The sequence below is a fragment of the Canis aureus genome, chromosome 2 (genome assembly GCF_053574225.1).
Source record: "Canis aureus isolate CA01 chromosome 2, VMU_Caureus_v.1.0, whole genome shotgun sequence".
Lineage (NCBI taxonomy): Eukaryota > Metazoa > Chordata > Mammalia > Carnivora > Canidae > Canis > Canis aureus.
This window is the reverse complement of record NC_135612.1, coordinates 75,689,899-75,717,643: the sequence shown is the minus strand read 5'-3', so window position 1 is coordinate 75,717,643 and position 27,745 is coordinate 75,689,899. Positions and strand designations below refer to the sequence as shown.

Genomic DNA, 27,745 nt, shown 5'->3' with positions numbered 1-27,745 from the left:
AAGAAGTTAAAAATAGAGCTACCCTAAGACCCAGCAATTGCACTACTGGGTATTTACCCCAAAGATACAAATGTAGTGATCTGAAGGAGTAACTGGGTGATGAGCATTAAGGAGGGCACGTGATGTGATGAGCACTGGGTGGTACACACAACTGATAAATTACTGAACACTACCTCTGAAACTATGTATGATAAGTTGGCTAATTGAATTTAAATTAAAAAAAGAGATCTGTCTTCAGGATTTCTCTTCATCGGGTATACTGTTGCCGACCTCAGGCACTATTTTAGAACAGCTATGTACAGACCATTACTGGTCAGTAACATAAGTTAATAGTCTCTCAATTTAAAATCACCAGCATATCTCTTGTAGACGTCACAGCCCTTTCAGTGGAAGGCTGTTAAAAATGAAAAACAAAACAAAAAACTCCAAACATTCCCAAGACCTTAAGTATGAGGTACGCAATCTACTGCTTCGATTAGAAAAGAACATTATTGCTTATAAACTGTTTACAGTCTAGCCATATTTTATTTCCAAGGCAGGGGGAAAAGTGTAAAATAATAATGGTTTTTCTCCCATGAACTTGCTTTAATTTCCTAGCCTTGAAGTAATTTAGGTGCTTAGAAAAGCATGTGAAGACTCTCATCTTCTCGGATTCTATTTCCTACACAGTGAATGCCGTTTGGTGCTGTAAAAATAGTAAGCCCTCTCCCTGGTAAGCATCAGTAATCCATAAGTCAGACCCATTGACCTGCCAGGCAGTGTGAATCCTTGCACAATTTGAGTTGTAAAAATATTCAGGTCCAGGTCCATCATTTATATTCACTTAGTGGACTTGTATTTGGCTCCAGCTATTAAGCTAGGCATGTTCCCGTAACGTATCTCTATTTTCGGTTTTGAGGCATTAGCTTTCTTTCCCTGGGTTCTGCTTATTTATCATTTACAAAATATTGTGGGTAAAGTTACACCATGAGTATCTTTGGAGAAATTACTTAATCTCTCAATATTCCCATTCTCATAACTATCAAAGTTGTATTATATTTTCTCCTTTTAGGGTTGTTAGAAATAAATTAATTGACAAATGTCAATAATGTAATTGCAGTTGGTACTGTTTAATGAATTCCCAGGACATTGCATGATCACTAAATTATTTACAGAGTATTAGAAAGGTGCCACTATTCTCCTTGTTTTACTGATGAGGAAATCAAAGCTCGGAGAAGTTGGTAACTTGCCCAAAGTCACACAGCTCTGGTGTGGTGAAAGCAGAACTCACATACTCACTGCCTGACTCTGAGGCTCCAAGGCATGTTTTGCACTGCAGGCATTATAGAATCATCTACTGATCTTGCCTCAAATCTAGCTTTCTGCAATCAGTGAAAAGGCTTCCCCTACCCAAGATATGTTAATTTTCAGAGTTCTTGTTGGTATTATTTTAATATGCAGCAATCTGTTTTATACTACTATGGAGGAATATTAGGCTCAATGCATATGGTTTAGAAAAAAATATCTCCATGAAGACCAATCAGCTTTTTTGACAAAATAATTTCTAAAAGATAGCACTTACCTTCTTTTTAATGTGTTTGCTTCATTTTTTTTAACGCACTGTGCTGATATATGTCATCTAAGAGTTCTTAATGACCCCGAAAGATTTTTTTTGAATATATATTTTTTTTTTATTTGAGAGAGAAAATGTGAGTAGGAGGGAGAGGAAGAAAGAATCTGAAACATACTCTGCACTGAACACAGAGCTGAATGTGGGGGTTGATCCTAAGGCTGCAAGATCATGACCTGAGCTGAAACTAAGAATCAGATGCTTAAATGACTACGCCACTCAGGCACCCTGACACTGGAAGATTTTAGTTCTGTCTTACGATCATTGTAGTGGGCAGTGTTGTCATCAGTCATAAATGTAGAGTTGTATTATCACCACAGTTTATGAGCTTAGGGGTATCACATCTTTCTAATAAACCTTGTACATTAGCAGAGTGATTTGACACTTAATAGGATGAAACTCAGTAATGTATAGGTCTCATAATTTTTGTAGTATTGGCAAAGAATTAGAACTTAAATTTTATTAAAGTGAATCATACAGAAATTTACATGTGTGGGGAGTCAGATAATTTGACCAAGATTTCTCTTGACATCTTAATAGTATCTGAAAAGTATAAAATGATAAAACTGGCATCTCTGGAAAGTATACTTAGCTCCCTTCTGTGTTTGTTATTGATATGTGCTCAGCAGAGAGAGATTCTGAGGAATGCCCCCAAAGCTCTTGGGTCTTCAGTTTTCTCACTTACACTAAGAGGTTGGCTCGCAATCAGTTTACTGTGTATACAGTATGAAATTGAAAGAACACTGCAAATATTTTATTTAAACCTTTTCAAGACATATTTTGGCAGTATCCTCTGGAAGGTCATTGGCACTGAGTTATTATAAATCAGTATAGTTCCTGTATTCCAAAGTCCAGAATGTTCCACCAGCCCCAAGACCTTGCAGCCTGTCTTGAGGGGCTCTCAATTCCTTGGCTCCACCAGTTCCCATTGGACTATGGAGCCCCAGAACTCCAGGTTCTCCTTTAGCCAGACTAATCCGTGCATCTGATGGCCCTATCTCTCTAGCCCACTTACAGGTGACGTTCTCTTAACATGAATCATATAAAATTAGGGAATGAAGGAAGACGTAGTTCAACTGGAAATGTAGAATGTAGATATGATGCACATACCTCTCTCTGCCCAGCCCCAGTGAGTACTGGTACTCAGAATGCTATGATAGCCTTTATGGTTGACTGTACTCCAGAACTAAGGCTGCATATTTGTGTCTTTGCAGTTGTCGCTACTTTCCTAGTGTCACTTCAGTGACTGGAGACCTATGGTTGGGAGTATCAGAGAGGGCTGTAGACAGAAATTCTGGCAGCCAGTTTGCCTTCAGGGGTGACTTTCTTCATAGTTGTTTCAACAATTAAAGTGCTTCTCTCTCAGTTCCACAGTTAGACATTTACTTCAGTGTCTAAAGAGGGACAGAACTGATTACAAAAAAAAAAAAAAAAAATTCTTGGAACTGTATATGACCTTGAATACCATGTTAATTTAACACTCCTCCCTCCACGTACTACCACCAACCCCCCATAATGCACTCCTTTTACCAGTGAGGAACAGAAGCCTGATCAAGTTACAGTAATTATTGGCAGAACTTGAATTTGTCCATGTGTCTCCCTTTTTGGCCAACTTTACAGCACTCTATGTAACTTTTAAGGATGTAGACTTTTTATTTTGTAGTTTTTTCGGATTTTTTTTAAGATCTCAGATATGTGTTCCCTGTAATTCAAAAATATTTGGTTATTTTTCTAAAGCTCTAGAATGGTTAGAAAACAATACTAGGCTTGTTAAAACTAATTTGTAAATAATTATCCAAGAATTTCTCCTATATTTTGAAATAGTTTCATTGGCCGATCTCTAAGACTGTCTGGTAATGCACAATATAATAACTTTTATGGTAATGTACAAGAGAACAATAGGATTATTTAATTTATACTTTTTGATTTATAATTTTTTGATTTATATAATTTATATAAATTGTTTGATTTATAATTTTTTGATTTTATAATTTTTTAAAATATTTATTTGAGAGAGTGTGAGCAAGAGAGAGCATGGATGGAGGGGAGGCACAGAGGAAGAGAGAAGCAGGGAGCAGGGAGCCCTATGTGGAGCTTAATCCGAGGACCCTGGGATCATGACCTGAGCCAAAAGCAGACGCTGAACTGACTAAGCCACTCAGGTGAACCCCTGATTTGTAATTTTTATAAGTACCCAAGAATGGAATGTAAAAAAGTAGGCATTGTTTTCACAAATACATTTTTATTAAATCATTGCTTTGACATGAAGGATGCTATTTCCTAATGGTTTTCTTTGAGAAAGCATATATATGTCTTAGTTTCTTTTGGATTGGATAATATTTTCTAAATTATCTTTTGTTAACAATATATTGTCACCTTATTTGGGATTCTCATTTCTAATACATATGTATGAATTTATCTTCACAAAGTTCTGTTGGAAGTTATGGACAGAAGTTTAAGCTGATTTTTTTCATCAGAAATTTTATATGCAGAAAATCATCTTTAATCAGAATGTAGTGGTATTCTGTTTAGTGGTGTCACTATTGATGCCATTCAAGTGATAGGAATTTTTTAATTACTTTTTTAAAAAAGATTTTATTTATTTATTCATGAGAGGCACAGAGACAGAGAGGCAGAGACACAGGCAGAGGGAGAAGCAGGCTCCATGCAGGGAGCCTGTGAGACTCGATCCCGGGTCTCCAGGATCATGCCCTGGGCTGAAGGCGGCACTAAACCACTGAGCCACCCCGGCTGCCCTTAATTACTTTTTAATATCAAACTGATACAAAAGAATTTCACTCCAATTTTTTTAATGCTCACTAAAGAGGATTGTGGAGCAGCTTGGGGTTAGAATCATGCCACCAACAGGCCTTAAGCCATATGTGTGGGGAAGCAAGTCATTTAAAGGTATTGCCAACAGAAATCTACAGAGAACAATTTTCTGTATTTAGTGACTGAACAATAGGATATAGCATCACAGAATATCATTTAATGAATAATGGTTATTTTCAAATAAAACTTCTATTGCCAGCTGTAAAAAAATTTTAACTTTCTAATATGATTGGGTAAGTTAAACATTTTTATGTAGTGTTTTATCTAGCATCAGTTTTAGAGACTTCCTCTTTACTTAGCACTTGTTAACAATAACAGCTGTGATGATGAAATCCTCAAGATAGTCTAGCATTGAAGCATCTTCCAAATTAGATTGGGTTTATTGGTCATGTTTCTCCCACTGTCTGAGAGGGAGACACATCTTAACTCTTCCTCCCATGTTACCTTATTATAAGTGGATCCTTGCACCCTGGAACGTGGAAGTACCTTCCTAATTTTCTAACCTCGAGATTAATCAGACAGAAACCCAATTACCATTGCAGGATGCATGTGCAAAGACAATTACATGGGATAGAAAGGGTAAAGAATTCGGGTCCATGTTGTGGGCAGTAGGAAGAACATGGACTCTGGAGTTGGTACCCCAGGATTAAACCATGAATTGGCAATGCATCTCCTCTGCCTTTGGGCGATTTGCTCAGCACCTTTGAGTCTCCCCAATGTGAAATACAGATAATACCCATTTCACACAATTACTGTGAGGCTTATGTCAAAGTACCTAGAGCAGTCAAGAGAGAAGGTCTTAATGTTCATTGAGCATGAATCTTTGTTGCTCATTTTCTCACACAGCTTAGCTTAAATGACACTAAAAGAAAAAATCAGTACAAAGAAGAATAGGATATAGTCTAGTGTACAGTGTTTTATGTGGATCCTTTATGTCAACAGGAATAAAGCCACTGCAAGGAAAATTAATTTCACACACTAGCCTTCTGCAAATGCCTCCTGTTCCAGGATCACTCTAGCCAGTATCACTTAACCCCAAGGTGAAAATGAATATATCAAGAGAGAGAAACAGTTGTTCAATTTATTACAATAGCTGAGCTATCAAATTAAACTTGTTATTTATAGTATTTCTAATTGTCAGCCTGATTTATGTAATAATTTTTCAAGATCGCATGTGCAGAAATTTAATCAGCAACCTGTTATTTCCAAGGAGGTTTAATGATTATGCTCTGGAATAGAATTCAGGCGTTGGAACTTCCTTCTGTTTCCTCTGGCAGAGCCCTTAGGCACAGCAGTGGAATTTGTAGAAAAGTAGAAATTGCTGGGAGTGGCCCATTGGCATTTATTACACAATGCTAAACAATAGGAGTGAATTAGTGGTTGGTTTTTGGGGTATTAATGGAACCTAATTGTTTTAGAAACATAAAGGAATGGGCATGATTATACTGGACAAATCATTTGTTATTTAAATAAAACCGAGCTTTAGGAGAAAAGGTTATAAATTTGTGCTGGATTATTAGTAATGATGTTTTATATTGTGTTTATGTTAACTCTGTGTGTGGTTGACATCCATATTTTAGCTTTACCTTTTTTTTTTTTCTTTAAATCCTTGCTTGAAGTTTCCCATGACTTTACATAATAAATCTCTTAACCTAGAATTCAAGCTGGTACTTAAATGTTGATGGATATTTGGGCAAATACTGCCAACATGGTCACGCTGTTCCAGTTTTACTATCCTAGTTAATAATCTAGCTCTGGATGATATAAATTGGAAATTTCCACATGACTTCTATACTCTTTCATAAGCCCTCAGCACTTCTTATTTGTAATTTACTTATACCCAATATCTACACAAAAGCCCTGTTTTTCAAAAATCAATTTATTGACTGTTAATACTTTATTAATGTCAGAAAGTACAATACTAATGAGTATAGTTTCCTAAATAAAATAGGGTGACTTCACACATTTTCCCAATATATCACTTTGTGGGTTTGTTTTGTTTTTAATTTTATTTATCTATTCATGAGAGACAGAGAGAGAGAGAGAGAGAGAGAGAGAGAGAGAGGCAGAGACACAGGCAGAGGGAGAAGCAGGCTCCATGTAAGAAGCCTGACGTGGGACTCGATCCCGGGACTCCAGGATCACGCCCTGGGCCGAAAGCAGCGCTAAACTGCTGAGCCACCTGGGCTGCCCCAATATATTGCTTTGTATGAAGGAATACTTTGGTAAATTAATCTTTTTTTAAAAAAAATCAGTTTTACTTTACAATTTTATTTTGACAGTTGCATTTTCCTTTCACTTTTTCCCTCCCTTCCCCCTAAAGTGCATTCCAGAAAATCCCATATAGTCTATGGTTAGTGGTCTCATTGGTACTCCCATTATAGTATATCAGCTTTTTCTTAGGTGTGACATTTTTAATTCTGAGAAATTTTAAACCTAAAGAAAATGTGCCACCCAGATTCAATAAATGTCTCGCCACATAGGCTTCAGATTTTTTTTTTTAAAGAAATAAGTCATCCTTGCAGCTAAAAATCTGACCACCACTTCCCCCCCACCTTCCCTTGAGGGAGCAAGAGCATAAATTTGTATGTTGAGTAGTTATGTCTAGTTTTAAAGGCTTACAACATGTGGGCATCCTGTATATTGTAGGTGATACATACTGCCAGGGCAAACTACCGTGAGTTAAGAGAATCAAAGACACTGATTCTTTCTACTTTGGAAGGCATGCTAATTCACCAGTGTGAACAAAAAGTGGTCTCGTTTAAAGGTGTTTTGCCATCTTTTTGATGCCACCAAGTGGGTTGCCAGTATATTCCAGTTCACAATGCCTTGATCCATTTTATGTCCTTGTGGGGCATAATTCCCTTCAAAGGATAGGCCTGAAACAGGAACAGAACTACCACCTTGTCTGCTGCCAACCCCCTGCCACCACCTTTCTTCCCATCTTTGCGGGGATCCCTTTGAAACCATGATGAAAATCTAAACTTGAAGAAGATTCAGATTTTTTTTCTGTTTTCTTCAGTGTGTCTAAAACAGCTTCTAGTATATACTAGGAGTTCCATAAACAATGAATGAATGAATGAATGAATGAATGAATGAATGAGTCCATCAGTCACAGATAATGGCAACTTTTCCCCTTTTCCTGAGATTTTTAGAATTTGTCAATCCATTTTAAACTTTTATCCATGATCTTAAATTCTGACTACAAAGCTGAAGGACTCCCTGAAGACAGTTCAGTACTTTTGGGTGCTAATGCACCTGCATCTAAATGAGGCCAACCAACCATTTTCTCCAGCATTTTTTAATGAAATTTTCAAACATATGAGAATGTTGAAAGAATTGTATAGTAAAAATACAATATGCCTACCACCTCGTTTCTACAATTATAATTTTTACATATTTGCATTATCATTTGTTTCTGTCAGGCTTTCCTGTTATATGGATTTCAAGGTAAATTGCAATCATCCGTGCACTCCATCCACCCTTAACATTCTGGTGTGTCATTAAGTAGAGTTCAATATTTATTGACCTTCTGTTTGGGTTTTTTTGGTTTTGGGTTTTTGTTTTGTTTTTTTTTTTTTAGGTAAAATCAACATGCAGTGAAATGTACAGGTCCTCAGGCACCACTTGATAAGTTTTGACAAATGCCTGTATTGGTATGGAAGAAATCTTAAGCTAAGTATAGAACATTTGCACACCTATGAGTTCCCTCAGATGCCTTCCCAGTAAATCCCCATACCCACCCCCCGAGGCAACTACTGTTCTGATTTTTTCCACTATAGATTAGCTTCCAGCAACCGGTTGTTAACAAATGTATTTCCCCCCATTAAAAAAAAAAAAAAAGAAAGAAAGAAAGAAAGAAAGAAAAAGAAAAAAAGCTTTGGTTGAATTTGGCAACAGGCATAGGTACCCTGCCTGAAGGTTGAATGAACAATCCATTTTCCATTCTCACATCGATCTGATTTTCTGAAGCTGTTGCTTCTGTTCTCCTGATGGCTCATTTGCCCTCCTCCCTAAAAATCCAACCATCTTCCCATTCCTTTCTCATAGTTCACGGGTGAGCTAAGGGAAGAGGAAAGTGTCCTTAGGAAGGTCAAGACGCCAATTCAGAAATAAATTCCACCAGCATTTATTAAGGGCTCACTCTGTGCCAGGTACTGGGCTAGACACAGTGGATACCAAGATGAATAAAACATGAAGAACTCCCAGTATGGGGATACTGACAATAAGCCAATAACTATTACTCACTCTCTTCAGAAGATACTTACTGAGTCTCTCCTGTGCGCCAGGCAATGGGGATGGAGCCCTGAACGAGATCAACCTGGTTCCTGCCCTCCAGAGCTTTAGCCCACAGTCAAAGGCAATCCTTCATGATTCCAAGTGTGCCAAGTGTCACAAATCAGAAGTCAGCCTGTTGCAGGAGCCAATGGCAGGCAGCTACAGCCTCCTAGGCCCTCCGGGAGGATGCAGGCAGTCAGAAAAGGCTTTCTGGAAGACATTGCCTTCAAGTTGAGATCTAAAGGCCAAGCAGAAGCAAAGTAGGAGAGAAGACTGTGCAGGAGTTCATGGGAACAGCGTGGTGTGTTGGAAGAGTGGACTTCGAGTGTAGAGAGCAAGGAGGAAAGTGACAGAGAAAAGCCAAGAAGGAGATGGGGTTAAATCCAGTAGATGCTTACAACATTCATCATGAGAAGGTGTCCGTATTGGACATGTTGAGTTTGCATTGTTTTCACTGTTCACACCCCAGATTAATTATCCAATAATTATCGGATTAGCTTCCCTGTCTAATCTAGAATTGGTCCCACTGGGTGTATTATATGTTATGTTGGCAAATCGAACTTCAATAAACACAAAAAACAAATAGAGAACAAAAAAGAAAAACAGAATTGGTCGTACTGTTTAAGAGAGAAGCAAAGCTAGGAGGAAGAGCTAGAGAGTCCTGGAACTAAGGAATGATATGACATGATTTTAGTTTAATCAGACCTCTTAAAATAAGCTGGTCTGTCGTGTCTGGAACCTGAAGAGCAAAGGTAAAAGGGATGGCAGGAATCTGTAGGCTAAAGGCCTGAATTTAGCTTTGTCCTTCAGAGGCCCAGAATCCACCCAGGGCACAAGGCAGCGATAACCACACCTGTTAGCAGGCCTTCCCTGGGTAGGTAGTTCAGCAGTTTAAAAATAAGTTAGTATGGCCAAGTTCTTACCTTTGGATCACTTTGATTTTCTTGCATTGTTTAATACCTTGTAATAAAATTAAGTTCCCATAACAAAAATAATATTCCAATGTAAGTATCGTTGTGAGGCTTTAAAAAATCCCTTAAATGTAACATTTTGTGCATTTCGGATAAGATTCTGGGAGGGAAAAAATCCACAATGTTTCAGCGGCTGCATTGAATTGTGTGCTATTGCTGATAAAAATCTCCATTACCTTTTTGTAAATTTAATTTTAATTACATCAGCCTAGTGGGCTCCATGCAGATATTTACTTTTAGTATAATGGATTTTTAAGGGAAAATGCTCCATGAAAGCATCAAGCGTTGAATATTTTATTTGAAAGCAAATGGCAAAAATATTTTTGTAACATTCAATATTGATATTCTGGAGAAAAGCAGAGTGAAAACATCCTTTAATGGATTATAAGGAAACCTTTGCAACCTCTAGCTGTGAGTAGTAGTTAGAAGTCCACACTAATGATGATATATTATTCATGAATACACTGGAGTGAGAGGATAACTTTACAAAAGTATTGTTTTCTTCGGTGTAAAACTGTATTAATGTGCAGCATGCGGTATGATAGGACTAAGATAGTGTACCCCTTTAGTGAGAAGACCAGGAAAACAAAGCCATAAATATGTTATCATGTTATTTAAACTTACCTGAAATCCCTTACTGCTTTTAGTTAGTTTAGAGAAGAATGTTCACTGGCAGGCCTCCTCCAGGTTTTCTGAGGTCTGAATCTTTTTTTTTTTTTTTTTTTTGAATGACCCCATAGGACTCATTTCATGGTGACTTTCCATAAGGAGCAGCTAAGAAGGATGTGGCCCAGGCCCAAATGTCCACCTCACTCGTTGCCTATTCATGAGAGCAAACTGAGGAACAGGGTGGACAGTTGGGTGAAGATGTGGCTTCCTTTTTCCCTGGGTCCCAGATGTTCCAGGGAAATGGACTGTGGTTTTTGTCTATGACAGACATTTTTTGCTCAATTTGATATATTTGACTCTTTTAAGGATACCAGACCTGCTTCATGGCTATCAGGTATGGGAATCCTTTGTTAAAACCAGAGTCAGCAAAAACTTAGTCATCGAAAACTAGGATCACACAGATCTTAAAGATCATCCATAGTATGGGCACGGATGCTTCGACTGCAGCCGGTGATCCTGCACCCTACCTACATTCTAGTACCTCCACTAGCAGCAAATCCACCTTTTAAAGCAGCCCATTTGACCTGGAAAGCTCTAGCTAGCCAAATTTTTCTCTTGCTTTGGATTGCTGAGATCTCACAGAAACCTGTTTGCTATCCCTTACTCAGTGTGTATATTTGAATAACCGATGCACACCAAAGGCAGGTGTCACTGGGTGTCCCATTCCTGATTCTAGCCTAATTCAGCTGGTCTTCCTTATAATTGTTTAATCCTCATTTGTGTTACTGGCTAGGCACAGAATCTGGCTCTTCCTTTGCTCTGCTCATGGCATCCATTATCTCTGCTATGTTACCAGTGATTCCCATAAACTTCATCTCTACCCTTTCTTGGCCTTCATTCAATCCTGGATTTCCAAATGTCGCTAAAGCATTGCCGGGACACCCTTTCAAGCCTATAATATACTGAATTCCCTTCTGTTATTTTTAAGATTTTATTTATTTATTCATGATAGTCCCACAGAGAGAGAGAGAGAGAGAGGGGCAGAGACACAGGCAGAAGGAGAAGCAGGCCCCATGCAGGAAGCCCGACGTGGGACTCAATCCCGGGTCTCCAGGATCGCGCCCTGGGCCAAAGGCAGGTGCCAAACCACTGCACCACCGAGGGATCCCCCTGAATTCCCTTCCAGAATGACTACCCTGCCTACTGGCCATATATTCATTTTATTGTATTACCATTTTTCTGGTCTTCCAGGCTGAAGGTATATTTTTGTAACTTTTTATTTTGATATATAGGCAATCCTCATTATTCAAAGAGTCCATATTTGCAAATGTACTCACTAAAATTTATTTATAACCCCAAAAACAATACTTGCAGTGATCATTGTTGACGTGCAGAACAGTGAAAACTGTGCATCGCCCACCATGCCTTGCTCCCTGCTATGCCTTCTTGTTTCAGCTCTCCTATAAGCAAGTATTCTTTCCAGTTTTTTTAGTGCCACATTTTTCACATTTCTGTAATTTTTCTTGGTGGTTTTCCTACATAGAAGGACCTCAAAGAACAGTGCTAATGGCTATATATAGTAAGCACAGGAAATTTGTGTGATGCCTTAGGGAGAACACCTGTGTGCTAGATGGGCTTCATTCAGGCATGAGTTACAGTGTTGTTGGCCAGTGTTCATGAATCAAAAATACATATTAAATAAGGGGTCTTTAAAGAGAACACACATAAAATAAGGTTTTGGATTGATCAGTTAATGGAAAATACTGAGACCAGCAGCTTCCAGGAATCTAACCTTATATTTCTCTTAGGAGCAGTGCTTCCGTATAGACTACTTCTGTGTTCATAGCAACTTTGTAGAATGTAACTACCCCAAATAACAGGAATCAGCTGAAACTTCAGACTTTCAGAAAAGGTACAAGGAGAGTAAAAAGAATTTCTGGACACCCTTCAACTAGATTCCCCAGATGCTAGTATTTTATGACATTCACTCTATTCCTTTATTTCTCTCTGTATGTGTCCAGCATAGATGTATATCCTTTGTACCAAAATGCTTCGATGTGTATTTCCTAAAATTAATTATGAAACCACAGTACATTTATTAAATCAGAAAATTAACAGAATTCCATATTACCTAATCTGTAGGTCTTATTAGGATTTACCAGTTGTCCCAATAATACCAGATCATGCGTTGCGTTCAGCTGTTGTGTCTCTCTAGCAATCTTTAATTCGGTCCACTTCTTTACTCCTTGACATTAACGTTTTTAGGAGTAATATAATCAGTTACCTTGTAGAAGGTCTTCAGTGTGATTGCATGTTTCTTTATGATTAAATTTATATTGTGCTTTTTTTGGCAGGAATATTACAAAAGTGAGTGCTCTCCTCAGTACACCATATCAGGAAGAATGTGATTGTAGATTTGTTCCATTTCTGGTAATGCTAATTGATTGCTTGGTTAAGGTGGCATCCACAAGGTTTTTCCACCACATGTTCCTTTTTGTTCCTGCCCTTCAGCCAAACACCCCCAAGAATATAACTGTGGCTGAACAAAGTTGTGTTGGTTGGCTCAAAACCAGCCTCCCAGTAAGGGAGAGTGCATACCATGAGGAACTTCTGAACATCACAGATTTACCCTCAGAGGGTGTCGTGGGATGCTTATTATCAGACTTTTGTTCGGTACTTGGGGGATACTTCAAGGAAGTAGGGTTTTATTCTCGAATGGGTGCTTTCAGAAACAGGTGTTTCACTCTGGGGTAATAATTTTTATCTAGAAGGCAAGAGAAATATAGCAAAGCTAAACCTGTATTTGATAAAGAAGCAACAGTCAAGTCAGTAGGTAGAGGGAGATACTGGTCATTTTTTGTCATTTGGATGGCAATCTTTTTTCCCCCTATGGAAAGGGGGTTTTGTTTTTCTTTTACTTCATCATGGTCACAGGGTGACCTTGTCTAATATTAATGGTAGGCGAAATTTTTTACGTTCACCATTCGAATACCATCATCTGGCTGTGAGAGCTAGGTCAACTCCCATTTCACAACAGCAAGGGACTATTTTTTTCCTTATTACCATTTTTTCCCTTGTGATTAATGTAAGCATCCCTACTGAAGTAGATAGGTAGGTAGGTAGACAATAGGTAGGTAGACAAGTTGATGGGTGAATGAAAGTATGGATGGATGGGAAGGGAGAGAGTTCTTCCTTACAATAGAAGGGTAATTGATAAAAGTAAAAAATAATGGAAATAGTAACAGTTTATTCAGGCAGGGATCTTCAATGGATGCTCTAACTGGTGGGCCAAAGGTTGAGTAGCAATAGGACACTTATGTTCTCTCAAAGTATTTCCCTACAAGGTACTTATCAATTACAAGGAAAAAATAGTGTGTAAAGTAGAAACATTTTTGATCACTCTGGTGTGATGAAGATGGTGGTGGTGCAGCCAACTTTTACTGAGAAGTTAAACACTGAATCCTGATGCAGTGGACACCCCCTGAGGTTTATAAAGGCTTATGAACTAGCTCTAGGACATGCACTTTATGTTTAACTGGGCCAGTATTCATACCTAGAGTTTTCCATAAAGAACAGCCATACTGTGCCATCTCCTTCTTGTATCTGGCATTTTTTCTGTTCCTTCCATAATCAAGGTATAAGATCTCTTCACCTCCTGTATGGATTATTGTCTGTTTCCAGGTAGTCGTCCCAATTCCAGTTTCTCCCTTGTCATATCTGCCATATGGATTGTTTCCTTTTGTTCTTCTCCATGAGATTACATTTGCCATGTCATCACTCTGCCCCTTCGTCAAGTCCAGACCCCTCAGTAACTTGGTCCCACTGCCAGAACTGGTTTTCCCTATTCTGTTTGGAAGTTTTATTCACTGACTCCCACCCCTTTCTATAGTAAGCTCTAGGTCTTTTTCTCCATTAGAAAGCTCTCTTTTCTACCCTACTCTACTTATTTTCAAGTCCTAGCTTCCCTAAAGGCCTCACCAATTTGGGCCTCAATGTCAGTCTTGTATCTAGAATACGCTGTATTTGGGGATGCCTGGTCAGGTTAATTGGTTAAGCATCTGCCTTCAACTCAGGACGTGATCTCAGGGTCCTGGGATCGAGCCCCACACCAGGTTCCCTGCTCAGTGGAGAGTCTGCTTCTCCCTTTCTCTGTCCCTCTGCCTCTCCCTCTGCTTATGCTTGTTCTCTCCTGCTTACTTTCTCAAATAAATAAATACAATCTTTAATTTAAAAAAAAGAATATGCTCTATTCAGCTTAATGTAGAATCAGTTTTTGGTTTCCTAGAAGGACCTCATTTTTTACTCTAAAATACAAGTTCCTCTGCACTGGGGACCATGCAATGTTTGTGTCGGTTCCCCAGCACCCAGAGGAGTGCTCGGGACATGGTGGATGATGGGCAAGTGGAGGACAGACTGATGGATACTCTAAGCAGACAGGTCAGCCAGGGGCAAGTAGGCCTGTCAGTGAAGAAAGAGCTGCATTTGGACATGCTATGAAAGATATTCTTCTCATAGTTAACTGAAATGTGTAATAAATTGCTTTTACTCTTTTTGTGTGTATTATTTTCTTTCCCATTTAATTTTGAGAAAGAATTGCTGTTACATTCCCAAATTCCCAGCACACAGAAGCACCTCAAAAGGTTTGTAACTAACAGAATAATTGTAATATAACCCCTGTACGTTGTACTGTGGTGAAGAGTGCTACCTGATGGTCCTCAAATGCATCATGTGCTTTTTAAGCTTTCCTCGTTTGCTCATGCTTCTACGTCTTCTAGAAGCTACTTCTCCTTTCTGCCCGGGAAACTCTTGTCTGTATTGCAAATCCTAATATAGTGGTCATCTACTCTGGTAAACTGTCTCTGGTAATCAGAAAAAAAAAAATGATCCCTCTGTCTGTACTTCAGTAGCATTTTGCTTATTATACCTCTGGTCTAGAACTTACTGTGCATTATTGGAAATCTGATTCTCGACAGACCTTCTGGATCCAATATGTTGTGAGTGCTGAGAGCAAGGTTGTGCCTTGTGTCTTTTATTTTAAAAGAAACGGTGTAGCAATAATCATTAATGCGAAGAGCCCTTGTTGAGAACTCCATGTGAGTGAAATCATTGTACTGGAGTGTGAAATTCAAATTATTTATTATTTGAATGAGTAGATCTGAGATGCCACATACAGTTCTAACTGATTGTTCCTTAAATAGACGTTGGCATGAAATGAAGAGAATAATTAGAGATGAATGATGCCAATTTGGAGAAAATTTTTTTTAATTACAAAGAAACTGACAACTCCAGAGTTATCAATTTTGCAGTAACTTTGCTTTCTGTGAATCATTTTGTAGTAAAAATGAACTGTTTTAGAAAAGAATCTTATTTTGTTACAATAAGCCACAAAGAAGGATTTAAGTTTCTTCAACAACATGTACTGTTGTAATATTAGTATTTAGTTTAATGACTTTCCTAGAAATTTTAACAAGCAGACTAAACAAAGAATAGATACTCCGAAAACATAGGGAATGAAGAAGGTTTGGATTTTCCCCATACCTGATTTACATGCTAGTTTTATCTAAGATTGTAATTCTTTTTAACCCCACAAATTAAACATTATTATTTTATGCAACTAATATTTTTAGGTTTAGTTATATACTTACCAGTTTCTTTGTACAACATTTTTTACATCTCAAACTTGACATTTGGAATAATTTTTTTTTCTATCCGAAATATAAATTTTTGAATTTTCCTCTAAGGAAGATGACAGGAAACTCCCTTTTTATTTTTCTAGAAGCATTCCTTATTGCCTTTTTTTTTGAAAGATAATTTTGTTGTTTTTTCTCGCAGTGGAGTGAAGAAAATATTCTACAGTTCTTTTGCTTCAATACTGTTGCTGGTACCATGTCAGCTAAAAACATAATTGTCATTAATTGTTGTAGGTAATTGGTCTTTTTTCCATGGCTGTTTTTAAATCTTCTCTTGGTTTTGGTGTACTTCATTTTCACTATGAAATGGAATCCTATGTACTTATCATACCTGCAATTTGTTGGACTTCTTAAGGACTGGTATCTTCCAGCAAATCTGGGAAATGTCTAGCCACTATCTCTGCAATTACTGCCTCTCCTTGATCTCTCTCGTCTCTCTCTGGGACTTGAGAGACACATGTTAGATTTCAGTATTTCATCCATATCGGCTAATCTCTCAGATTTTTCTTTTCTTTGTCTCTCTCTCTCTACTGCATTCTGGGTGATTTATTCATACTTTTCTGTTCATTTATCTTTCTTCAGCTGTTTAACTATTCCATGAAGTTTTAATTTAAATGTTTTTCATTTCTAAAGGTAGTATTAGATTCTGTTTCTGAATCTTCTTTTATGATTTTTCTTGGTTTCCTACTCCTGCTTTATCCAATGCCTACTATTATTCTCTTTAAACATATTGAGTATTTATTTTGTATTCCAGATACTTCTGTAGTCCTATGTGAAGCTGATTCAGCTGGATTGTTTATTTCAACTCATGGTGCCTTCTTTCCTTGTATTTTTATTGTTTGTTTGCATGTGTATTAATGGGAAGTACAAGAGCACTTAATATTCCTTGGAATTTTTAATTTTCTGGAATTCATTAAGGCATCATTTAAAAATATGCTTCTCAGGCACCAGGGGTCAATGCCAAAATGGGACTATTTAAAAATAAGTTACAGACTTGAGATTTGTTAGATCTTAAATAAGATGAATTTACACTACTAACCTGCAAGACGTCTGGCTTGTGATCACACACATCAAGGAGATTGTTTTCTCTTCTTCCCCATGCAAATATAATTTTTCTTTTTGATGATTCATTTTTATTTACCCTCACATTGAAGATCTAGCTCTGTCCATGGGGCCATGTCCTTTTTCCTGTCAAACTCATCACTTTGAGTAGGGCTCTGTGCTTTGTCTTCAGCCTACCATTTATCCACATAAGACATAAACAATATTAGAAGTCTCTAAGATTTAATAGAAAATAACTAAAAATTGGCCTCAGGAATCCCTTAGCTTCTGAGATTCACCACACCTTGGACTGCTGTGCATTGCTTAGAGTTTTCCAACCATGTGACACATATAGAAAGATACATTTTTAAATTCTTAATATTTTAGCTGTGTTTAGGGTGATAATTGTTTCTTCGACATTATCAGAAACAAGTCTAGCACTATTAACTTTTTTTTTAAAGATTTTATTCATTTATTCATGAGACACAGAGAGAGAGAGAGAAAGAGAGAGAGAGGCAGAGACACAGGCAGAGGAAGAAGCAAGCTCCATGCAGGTAGCCTGACGTGGGACTCAATTCTAGGACTCCAGGGTCATGCCCTGAGCTGAAGGCAGATGCTTAACCATTGAGCCACCCAGGTGTCCCTGATTTCTTAAAATCTATTTGGTCTGAAATTATATACTCAGTCTGCTTTTGGTTATTGTTTGCATGTTATTTTTTTCTATCCTTTTACTTTCAACCTATTGATGTCTTTAAACCTACAATGTGTCACTTGTAGATAGCATAAAATTAGATATGGTTTAATTATCCAGCCCGACCATATTTTGAGTGCTTATTCTTACTTAAAGTTATCAATGATATGCTTGGATTTATTTCAGACCTTTGGCTATTTGTTTTTTACATATCTCATGTCATTTTTCTTCATCTGCTCTCATGTTACTCTCTTCTTTGTTAAATATTTTAGTGTATCATTTTAATCCCTTTGCTGTGTTCTGTTTTTATTTAGTTGTGTTTTTTTAGTGCCCTAGGGATCACAAAATCTATCTTAATTTATTATACTTTAGATGAATACTAACAATTCTGGTAAAACATAAAGGCTTTGTTACCACTATGGCTCCATTTTCTCCTTCCTCTTTTGTGTTATTATCACCATGTGTTATATACATATGTATGTATGTTTTTTAAAACCCAACAATGCAATATTCTAATTACTGCTTTATTATATAGTCTTTTTTTCAAGAAATATAAAAAGAGGGAACCTATTAAATATTTTCAAATAACATATCTGACAAAGAGTTTCCAAAATATATAAAAAACTGATATAACTCAATACCCAAAAAACAAATAATTCAATTAAAAAGTGGGCAGAAGACATGAACAGACATTTCTCCAAAGAAGACATACAGATGGTCATGAAAAGATGCTCAAAAACACTCCTCATCAGGGAAATGCAAATCAAAACCACAATGAGATACTACCTCACACCAGTCAGAATGGCTAAAATCAAAAACATAAGAAACAAATGTGGGTGGGGGAAGATGGGGGAAATAGGGTATGAGGATTAAAAAATACACTTACAATGATTTTTAAAAATGCTTAAAATATTTTAAAAGTGTACATTTAAATTGGCAAATTTAAAGCCTACAATACAATATTGTTAACTATATCTACATCTCTATACATTAGATCTCTAGAACTTGCCCATCTTGCCTAAATGCAACTTTATACCCTTTGACTACACCTCCCCATTTCCCCCTTCAGCCCCTGGCACTCATCATTCTACTCTCTGCTACTCTGAGTTTGATTGTATTAGATTTTTGCCAAAAGTGAAATAGTAATTGTCTTTCTGTGTCTGACTTATTTCACTTAACATCATATCCTCCACATAGTTTTTTTGGACATGCAATTCTTGGTTGACTTTTTTTTCCCCTATTATTTGAGTATATTGTTCCATTACCCTCTGAATTCCACACCTTCTCATGAGAAATCAGCCCTTAATTGTATTCTTTCCCTGTATGTGATGAGTCATTTTTTTCTTGCTACTTTCAAGATTTGCTCTTTATCTTTGGTTTGACCATTTGACTAGGTGTCTAACCATGGATCTCTTAGTCATTATCCTGTTTGGGTTCTTTGAACTTCTTGGATGTGTGGATTAATGCCTTCCATTAAATTTGGGACATTTGAACAATCATTTCTTCAAAATTATTTTTCTCCTTTCTCTTACTCCTGTTCTTGGGACTCCCTTTACCTACATACCACTATAGTTGATGTTGTCTCACAGATTTCTGTTCATTATTCTTTAAACATGGTTACCTGAATTTCCTTGAAGATATTTATAATAGATGTTTTGAAGTCTTTATCAACTAAATTGCACATAGGAACCCGCTCAGAGACAATTTCTATTGACTCCTTACTTCTCCTGAGTAGGTATCACAGTTCTCTGTTTCTTTATATATCTCAACATCTTTTGTTGAAAAGTGAACATGTTAGGTAATACATTGTAACAAATCTAGATCTTGATTTTTACCTCAGAGTGTTTTTTTTTTTTATTTGTTTGCATTTAAGGGATTCATTTAGTAACTTGCCTGGACTAAATTTATGGAATTTGTTCCCCACATGCAGGCATCTGCTGTCTCTGCCCAGCTATTTGATGGTAATGGTGATGGTGATGGTGATGATGATAATGAGGGTAATATGCCTGGCTTCCCAGGGGTCATCCTCTTTTCTGCATAGCTTAGTGTCAGTCAATGATTTTTCAGGAGTTTCTTCTTGAATGTCTCAAGCCAATGGGGCCTCTGTTCTCTGCCAGTGACTGTGTGGATTGGGAAACACATGCAAAGTTTAGACAGTGTTTAAACCTATTCCAGCTTTTACTTCCCACTAGATCTTTAATTTCCATGATATAAAGATGAATGAGAAAGTTCCTGCATTTCATGAATTTGAAAGTCTAATGGGGGAGACAAACTAATAAATTATGATAAAGTATAATGTATGATGTTATATAGAGGTGAGCACAGTGCCGTGGGATGAGCTTCAGAGAGCCGGTCTTTCTCTAACTATTAAGATTCCACTAAGTATGTTACCTTAGGGGCTCAGAAAGGTTGGAGTCTGCCAAGCAGAGGGATGTAGTAGATAGGGGATTCTATGCATGGAAAGCAGTATGTGTAAGGATAAGGTTTGGGTTCAAGTAATATCTGAAAAACTATGTAGGAGGGTACATGGCAGAGAGCAGTAGAAGAGGGAACACCACTGGAAAAGACATGTACGTCTGCTGAATGTTCTGGTCTTTATCTCCTGGGCCACGAGATGCCGGCCAAGGCCTTTATTGATCAAATTAGTTGCTGGTTTTGTTTTGTCTTAGATTTATGTCCAGCATCTCTGTGGAGTATAAGACTGCAATAAGGAGGTACAGGTAACACATCCATCAAATAGGAGACTTTTGGACCCTCAGGGTTGAGAGATGGTGAGTGCAAGACCAGAGAGTGGCCAAGTTCAAAGTTGTTCATGACAAAATTGTCAGGATTTGGTGATATTGAAGTAAGGAAGGATCAGTGTGGCTGGTTGGGCCCAGAGGGCCTAGAAGGCATGGAGAGGGGACAGCCTCTGGGAAGCCTCCAAATAAGAAATCAACCCAAACAAAACCAACAAAAACTAGATAGCATGTCCAGATGAACCAGTGGCTAACAGGCTAGGTGAAGAGGGAGAACCTAGGCAGGAGATGTACAGAAACCTGGGAGAACTAGCTGGAACAGCAGTTGTTGCAGAGGATGTGTGCTGGATCCTAAGTAAATTTTTATGAGCTGCCTAGAAAAAAGTGACTTACTCTCATACCCCTGGTCTTAAGTTTGGGTGAAGCAGAGACAGTAAGAAGGGCAACATGGTCATTTTGGCACTTATAGTAAAAATTTGGAATCAGTCTAAATCCTTCGTGAAGTGGGATAATGGTATTGATTAAGGATACTCCCTCAACTAAGGCTCTTCCTGTAACTCAGACACTGGACAGAGACTAGTCATCAGCTCTGAAATCATTGAGGAATTATTTGGAGTACAGCTCCTTAAAAAACCTAATAGTGCTGCACAAGTGTTCATGCATCTCCTCAAAGTGATAAGGAACTAGGCAGATACAAGTGGATGTGATGACGACGTAGAGTCAATGAGTCACTGATGTACTTTGTCTCTGATCTACACTTTTTTAAGAAGTCACTTTTTATGTGTGACATTCTGTAACTTAATGTTTCCAATTTATGACATTCTAATGTTTTTTAATTGCCAACCATCCGGATTTGCTGTTAGTGTGAATCAGGTTTTTTAATGTAATTAAGCCAGCTTATCTGTCACCCATTATAATTAATCCATTCCATCTTAATTACTTTTCCATTTCCAGAGCTAATCATCACATATTAATACAACTATAAGAAAATCTGAGTCATTTTTGTGATATAACTAATAACACAGTGTCTGTCAGATATGTGCATACGCTTTCTTCACAGCTTTTGGGAAGGTTCAACATAATTTGGTAAAATGTATTTAGTATTCTGCTGGAAACACAGAAACCAAAAGAGAAATCAGTATTTCATTCACTTACTTCATGCAACAAACTTTGGAAACCCCATCATTTATTTCCCAGAATTCCCCATAGTCTTGATTCTGTATCCATCCAGTGACAACCTGTAGCAAGTGCTTGTTTCTGGAGGTGATTACAGGGAAGCATCATCTGTCAGATAATTTTGGTCACTGGTGCATGTGTAGGTTTTTTTCATTCACTCAGTTCTTAATTGAGCACAATTCCGATCACTGGGGATGTAGCAGTAAATGAGACAGAAGAAGGTTGTGACTCTGTTTGAGCTCACATTGCAGTGGAGGAGACAGTAAGGAATAATAGCAAGAGTAGTGATGAGTGATGTGCAAAGGATTTGGAAGGTGACAGGACAGAGAGTTGGGTCCATAGATGGAGGGCTTGGAGAGGTCTCTCTGAGGAGGTAGCACTAAAGCTGACACCTGAATGAAAGGAGATGCCATGAGATGATCCCAGGACTGAGCATTACTGGAGGAAGTCCTAGCTAGAGCGAAGGCCAGGAGTAGGCACGTAATCTAGGTAGTGGTAAGAGAGCACTTTGGAAGAGGGAGAGTATTCATGGTAAGGAGTGTGGATTTCATTCCAAGTGCCATGCAGAGATGCTGGAGGGCTTTATGTGATCTGATTTGCATTTGCAAAAGATCAGTCTGGCTTCTCTCTGGAGAATAGATTAAAGGGGGGGAGGGGGCAAGAATGGGAATAGGGCAGTAGGGTCCAGATTTAAAGGTGAGTTGAGCATTCCTTTACTGTTCCATAAAGTTATACTGTGCGTCATTTTTCCAAGATTCTTTTTTTTTTTTTTTTTTTTTTAAGATTTTGACACAGGGAGAGAGAGCACAAGCAGGGGGAGAGGGAGAAGAAGGCTCCCCACTCAGCAGAGAGCCCAAAAATGGGACTCAATCCTAGGACCCTGGCTGGGTCACTGATTGATCACTGACCCGAGCCAAAGACAGAACTTAACCAACTGAGCCCTACAGGTGACCCCAAAGGTTGATTCTTTGCATAATTCCTATAGTTAGAGCAAACTGTGGAGTACAGCTCTCTAGATTCAAATCTGATTCCTCCAATTTAGAGGTCATCTAACTTCAGGCAAGTCTCTCAATCCCTTTATATTTCAGTTTCCTCATAAAAAATGGAATAGTAGGGTGCCTGGGTGGCTCAGTCAGTTAACTGTCCAACTCTTAATTTCACAGCTTGGGTCATGATCTCAGGGTCACAGTGGGATCAAGCCCCAGGTCAGGCTCTGTGCTCAGCATAGAATCTGCTGGAGATTCTCTCCTCTCCCTCTGCCCCTCCCTCAACTTGTGAGCTCATGCGCTCTCTCTCTCTCTTTCTCTCTCTGTAAATAAAAAGAATCATTTAAAAAAAAGATGCAATAGTAATTTTACCTATTTCATAGAATTGTCAGAAGTGACTAAGAAAATACATGTAGAAATACTTAGTACATGACAATAGTAAGCACTCAGTAAATATTAGAGATAATAGATGATATTTCTGTCTTAACCATCTATACCACATTCAGATGGCAGTACCTACTAATGAGTTACAATAACATTTATAAGAAATTTTTAAAAATTGCCCATGTATTATATTGGTACTATTTTAGCATACCTTAATCCTGTTTATTTAATGATGTAATAATTTAATATAATCATATTATTATTATGCATATTATTCCCAATTTCTACATCTGGTAGTATTTATTTTTAAAGTGACTTCTGTTATTTGCGTTTTAAACATCTGTATCTTTCTAGAGAGATTGATTGAATATTAATCAGCTTTATTGTGAAGTTAGTGTTTTCAGTCCTTAAAATGAGATGAAAGATGGTGGGCCTCTGATCCTGAAATTATATAAATCATATTAAAACTTACCTTACTGCCTCTACTAGTGCCATAATAGCACATGGACACTGCTCAAATGTACCACTCCCTCACTTGGTCCTCCTGCTTCCCCTTTGGACGTAGGGCCCATGTTGGACCTATGGTTAGAAAAGACCCTATCCATTTGGACTGTAGGGTAACCTAGAAGCCTTGTATTGAGTCTTTGGTTTCCCTATAAACACTGGTTTCTGTCACTATGTCAGGGCTGCAGCTGCATTTCAGACGCTTGAGATTGGTTATTTACGTCTCAAAATAGTCTTGACAACAGTGGGAAAGTAGAGTAGGTCAGCGCACCATATGGTTGAATTTGCATGGACAGATGAACTTGAGAATAATAAGGAAAGTCTTTTAAACTGGCTTTTAGCGATAAATGTGGGATGCAAATATTTCATAGCTATGGCTGGGATTGAGGTACACTTAGCAGATGGTATTTTTCAAGAGATAAGACATTAACCTAATTTTTTTAGATTGCTGTTCTCCTATTTCACTGGAGTTAGTTGGGCAAGGACAGCCTCTGTTTGCTGTGATCATTTTACAGCATCATTGATGCAGAGCAGCACCCAGCACAGGTGGCTTTGGAAATCCCTTTCAGTGCAAAACATTCAACATTAAATACATACTCTGTGGTTCTTCTGGTTTCAAGTTCTCTGTTGCTTCTCTTATGTTTTTTTTTAAGGACATGAAGAGTAAAAATGATTTTTGAAGTTTCTTCATGGTGTAACACATGCAAAACAATTACCCTCTCTGATACAACAGGCAGTCCTTGTGCCCAGGGTGGCAGGCGTTACTCTGCTAAACCTCTGACCAACTGAACCCACCAGGCATGCGATGTGCTAGTTTGGAAGTTGGCTCCCGCAATTTGTCTTTCCTAACCATTGTCCTAATTGCCTGGATACTGTACTGAATTTTTAAAAGTCGAATTATTCCTAAATACTATAGAAACGATGATAGAAATTGGATAAGTTTTGGAATCAGTAACTAATGTGTGTGTGATTTTGTAACTTTTGCATGTAATGGGGATAAAAACACCTGACAGCTGATAACCCTACGATTTTTCCTTCTGCCTTTTCCAAAGACAGCGTGGTCTGGCCATTTAAGAGATTCACATGAGGCTCTGGAAATGTGAATTCCCAGCTCTGCCAGTACGCACGGAAGTGGCCAGTGGGACTCCCCTCCATCCCACAGGCTTCTTGTACACGTCTGGCAGGGAGGTCTCCTCCCCCCACCCCACCCCTGCTCTGTTAGGAGCAGCTCTCCTCCCCCAGTAATCAAATATCCCATCATTTCATAATGGGCACCCAAGTTGATTATATTAATGCTAATATTTGTGAGCTTATCTTTTTTTCAGAAATATGTATGTGTGGACATAACTCCCTTTCTATGTGTTTGTTTTTCTACCACAGATACGGGAGCAGAAAGACAGGCACTAAGAGAAAATGTGTATCCCAAATTGAGAGAATTCTGCAGAGAAAACTATGGATTAGAATTTCAGGTAACTCTGACATTAATTTCATTTTTAGTATGTCAGCTCAATGACGTTTGTGCTTGCTTATTGTCACAACTTCGATGTTACAAAAAAAAAAAAAAAAAACATGTCTTAAGCCCTGAAATTTTTCATTTCTTTAAGCATGGGTAAAAAAGAACACTGGAAGATGGAAATAAAATATTTAGTCATTTTGGGGGGTGCCTGGGTGGCTCAATCAATTAATCATCTACCTTCAGCTCAGGTCATAATCCTAGGGTCCTGAGATCGAGCCCCACATTGGGCTTCCTGCCCAGTGGGGATCTGCTTCTCTCTGCCCTCCTGCCCCTTTCCTTCTATGCTGTCTCTCTCACACACATAAAATCTTAAAAAAAAAAAAAGTCATTTTTGGTATTTTGCACTTTTATGCTGTTTCTTGGCCCCTGCCTGCTATTAGCTCATCTTCTCCTTTAAAAAAAAAAATAAAGATTTTATTTACTTGTTTATTTGAGAGAGACATTGAGAAGGAGAGAAAGTGAGTAGGGAGAGGGGCAGAAGGAAAAGGAGAAGTGGGCTCCCCTCTGAACAGGGAGCCCGATGTGAGACTCGATCCCAGAACCCTGGGATCATGACCTGAGCTGAAGGCAGATACTTAACTGAACCACCCATGCACCCTCATGTTTTCCTTCTAACCATGTTTATTTGCTTCTTGCTAATCTCCACCCTTCTCAGGAAGGTGATGGTTGCTGAGCCCATGCCTCTCCGCTGTGGTCTCTAGAAATGGTTTGCACCTAAAAATTGGGACCAGCTTTCTCCCCGGTGTTTTCTTTTAGCAGTCTGGCCAGCCCCTTGCCTTCTAGCTTGCTTTTTAGTTTTTGTTCACATCGTAGAATGTCCTTTTTCCTATTTCAGGGATTTGCCATTTACCCAAATATAAAAAAAATAATAATAACATCAACCTTTCTAGAGACAATAACTCTGCACGACATTGCTAAAGTTCATGAACACCTTGGCATTTGTAGACACCACTGATTTTGCCACCTGATAGAAAAGTACTAGGAAACATTGGGCATATCTTGAACATCCTCAAATTTAAAAAGTAAGTGGCTCCTGGAACAGATAGCATTATTTAGCCAGAAGTTTTCAACCTCCTTCACAACGGATATATTAACTACATGTTTACACTGGTAAGTGAGGAGTATGTACCAGGGGTCTGTGGTATAAGAGTGCAAAATGCATCTTTGTTAGTGGAAGAAAACTCCACCCTTCATTTATTTCCTCCTGCATATTCATTTATTTCCTCATGATGCTTTCTGATGTGATGAATAAAATAGTTGATCTCCAAATGGCTTCAGTCCCCATGCCTGCTGTCAGCAGCAGGCCCTTAAATGACACACATATTGAACAATTACTCATAAATCACCATTTGCTAGGTAAATGGTGAACTTAAATTCCTTGTTGCCAATTCAGCACTGTCTTCTCTGAGGAACCTGATTCTACTGATAACAGGGTCTCAATTGTTACCAAAATTCCGATCCGTCAAGATTCGCAAAGACATAGATACTCCTTGGGGACTCAGTTACTCTAGAGAAAGTGATGTGTATCCAAACATGTTAATCCCATCTTTGAGTTTGTTTGGATTTGCATCATTTTTTTTTTTTTAGTAGAGAAAGTTGTTGAGCCACAGACCAGCCTGCATGAAACATGGTATTAAAATCAGCTGAGGGGAGAAAAGTATATTTTCTAAATTATAAGCCCTCCCAGGAAGAGACCAATGAAGCCAGAGGAAAGCTGTAGAAGGCAAGGTCCATGGAGTAAATTGACAGCAAAGATCATTCTAGGTAGGTGCATTGAATGAGTCATTGAGGTACTGGGCAGCAGTGGAAACCACATTAGGCAAAGAAAAGCTGGGACTGAACTCCCAACTTTCCACTGTGACTCCGTCAATAGGTGTCTGAAATAGGAAGTGGTGACCACTTTGTATCTAAAGTTCTGTTTGGAATAAAAATATGCAGGGTTGCGGAGATCCCTGGGTGGCTCAGCGATTTAGAACCTGCCTTTGGCCCAGTGTGTGATCCTGGGGTCCCGGGATCGAGTCCCACATGGGGCTCCCTGCATGGAGCCTGCTTCTCCCTCTGCCTGTGTCTCTGCCTCTCTTTCTCTATGTCTCTTATGAATAAATCAATAAAATCTTAAAAAAATATATGCAGGGTTGCATTTGCTTCCCACCTTCTGAGCTTAATAGTAGCTAAAATATATAATGCTTGAATCTTCTAAGAATATCCTTTTTAGTATAGTCTCTCTTTTAGTAGATTGATTATAGATCTCCCTGAAGATATGTTTTCTAGTGAGATGGCTCTCCTTTCTCAGCTGCAACAAAATGTGATGCTGGGAGCTTCATGAAAAAAAAGTAATTTACCTGTATAGTACTCTGGATTTCTTCTTTAGCTGTGCATTGAACCCAGAGGAAATGAATTTCTTAGACTTACCCAAACGTATACTGGTCTCTCGTAAGCTTCCTTGCCTTTTTTATGCTATTCTCTCCATCCACAATGCTTTGCAACCAGCTTCTTCCCCTGCCACCCCCAAAGTTCTGCTCATTCTTAAGACTCTTGCAGATCCTAAGTCAGGCCCCCCTCTCCTTCTGACCACAGCCCTGGAGCTACATGTCCTCTGTGTGATTCCTTGAACACTTCAAGTGCATTCTCATTTAAGGTTTTTGCCCTGGCTGTACTTTCTTTGTGGAATGTCCACTCTGTCATCTTCACATTGGAGCTTTCTTAGGGTTCTCCAGATC

The 27,745-nt window shown here is 38.3% G+C and overlaps 1 protein-coding gene across 3 annotated transcripts in view; it reads left to right on the top strand.

The window, feature by feature from the left end:
* Nucleotides 1–27,745, top strand: part of NWD2 (NACHT and WD repeat domain containing 2) — a 174,723-nt gene that overhangs the window by 37,284 nt on the left and 109,694 nt on the right. For 2 of the 3 annotated variants that reach the window (XR_013369338.1, XM_077879801.1), the window contains exon 2: nt 24,890–24,978. Coding sequence is in view for 1 of the 3 variants with exons in the window: in XM_077879801.1 (XP_077735927.1) it covers nt 24,890–24,978 (89 nt within the window). In the remaining 2 variants the exon portion in view is untranslated. Of the gene's footprint in view, nt 1–24,889; nt 24,979–27,745 lie in introns of those variants that run through there. The other variant, XM_077879803.1, reaches the window with a different exon arrangement.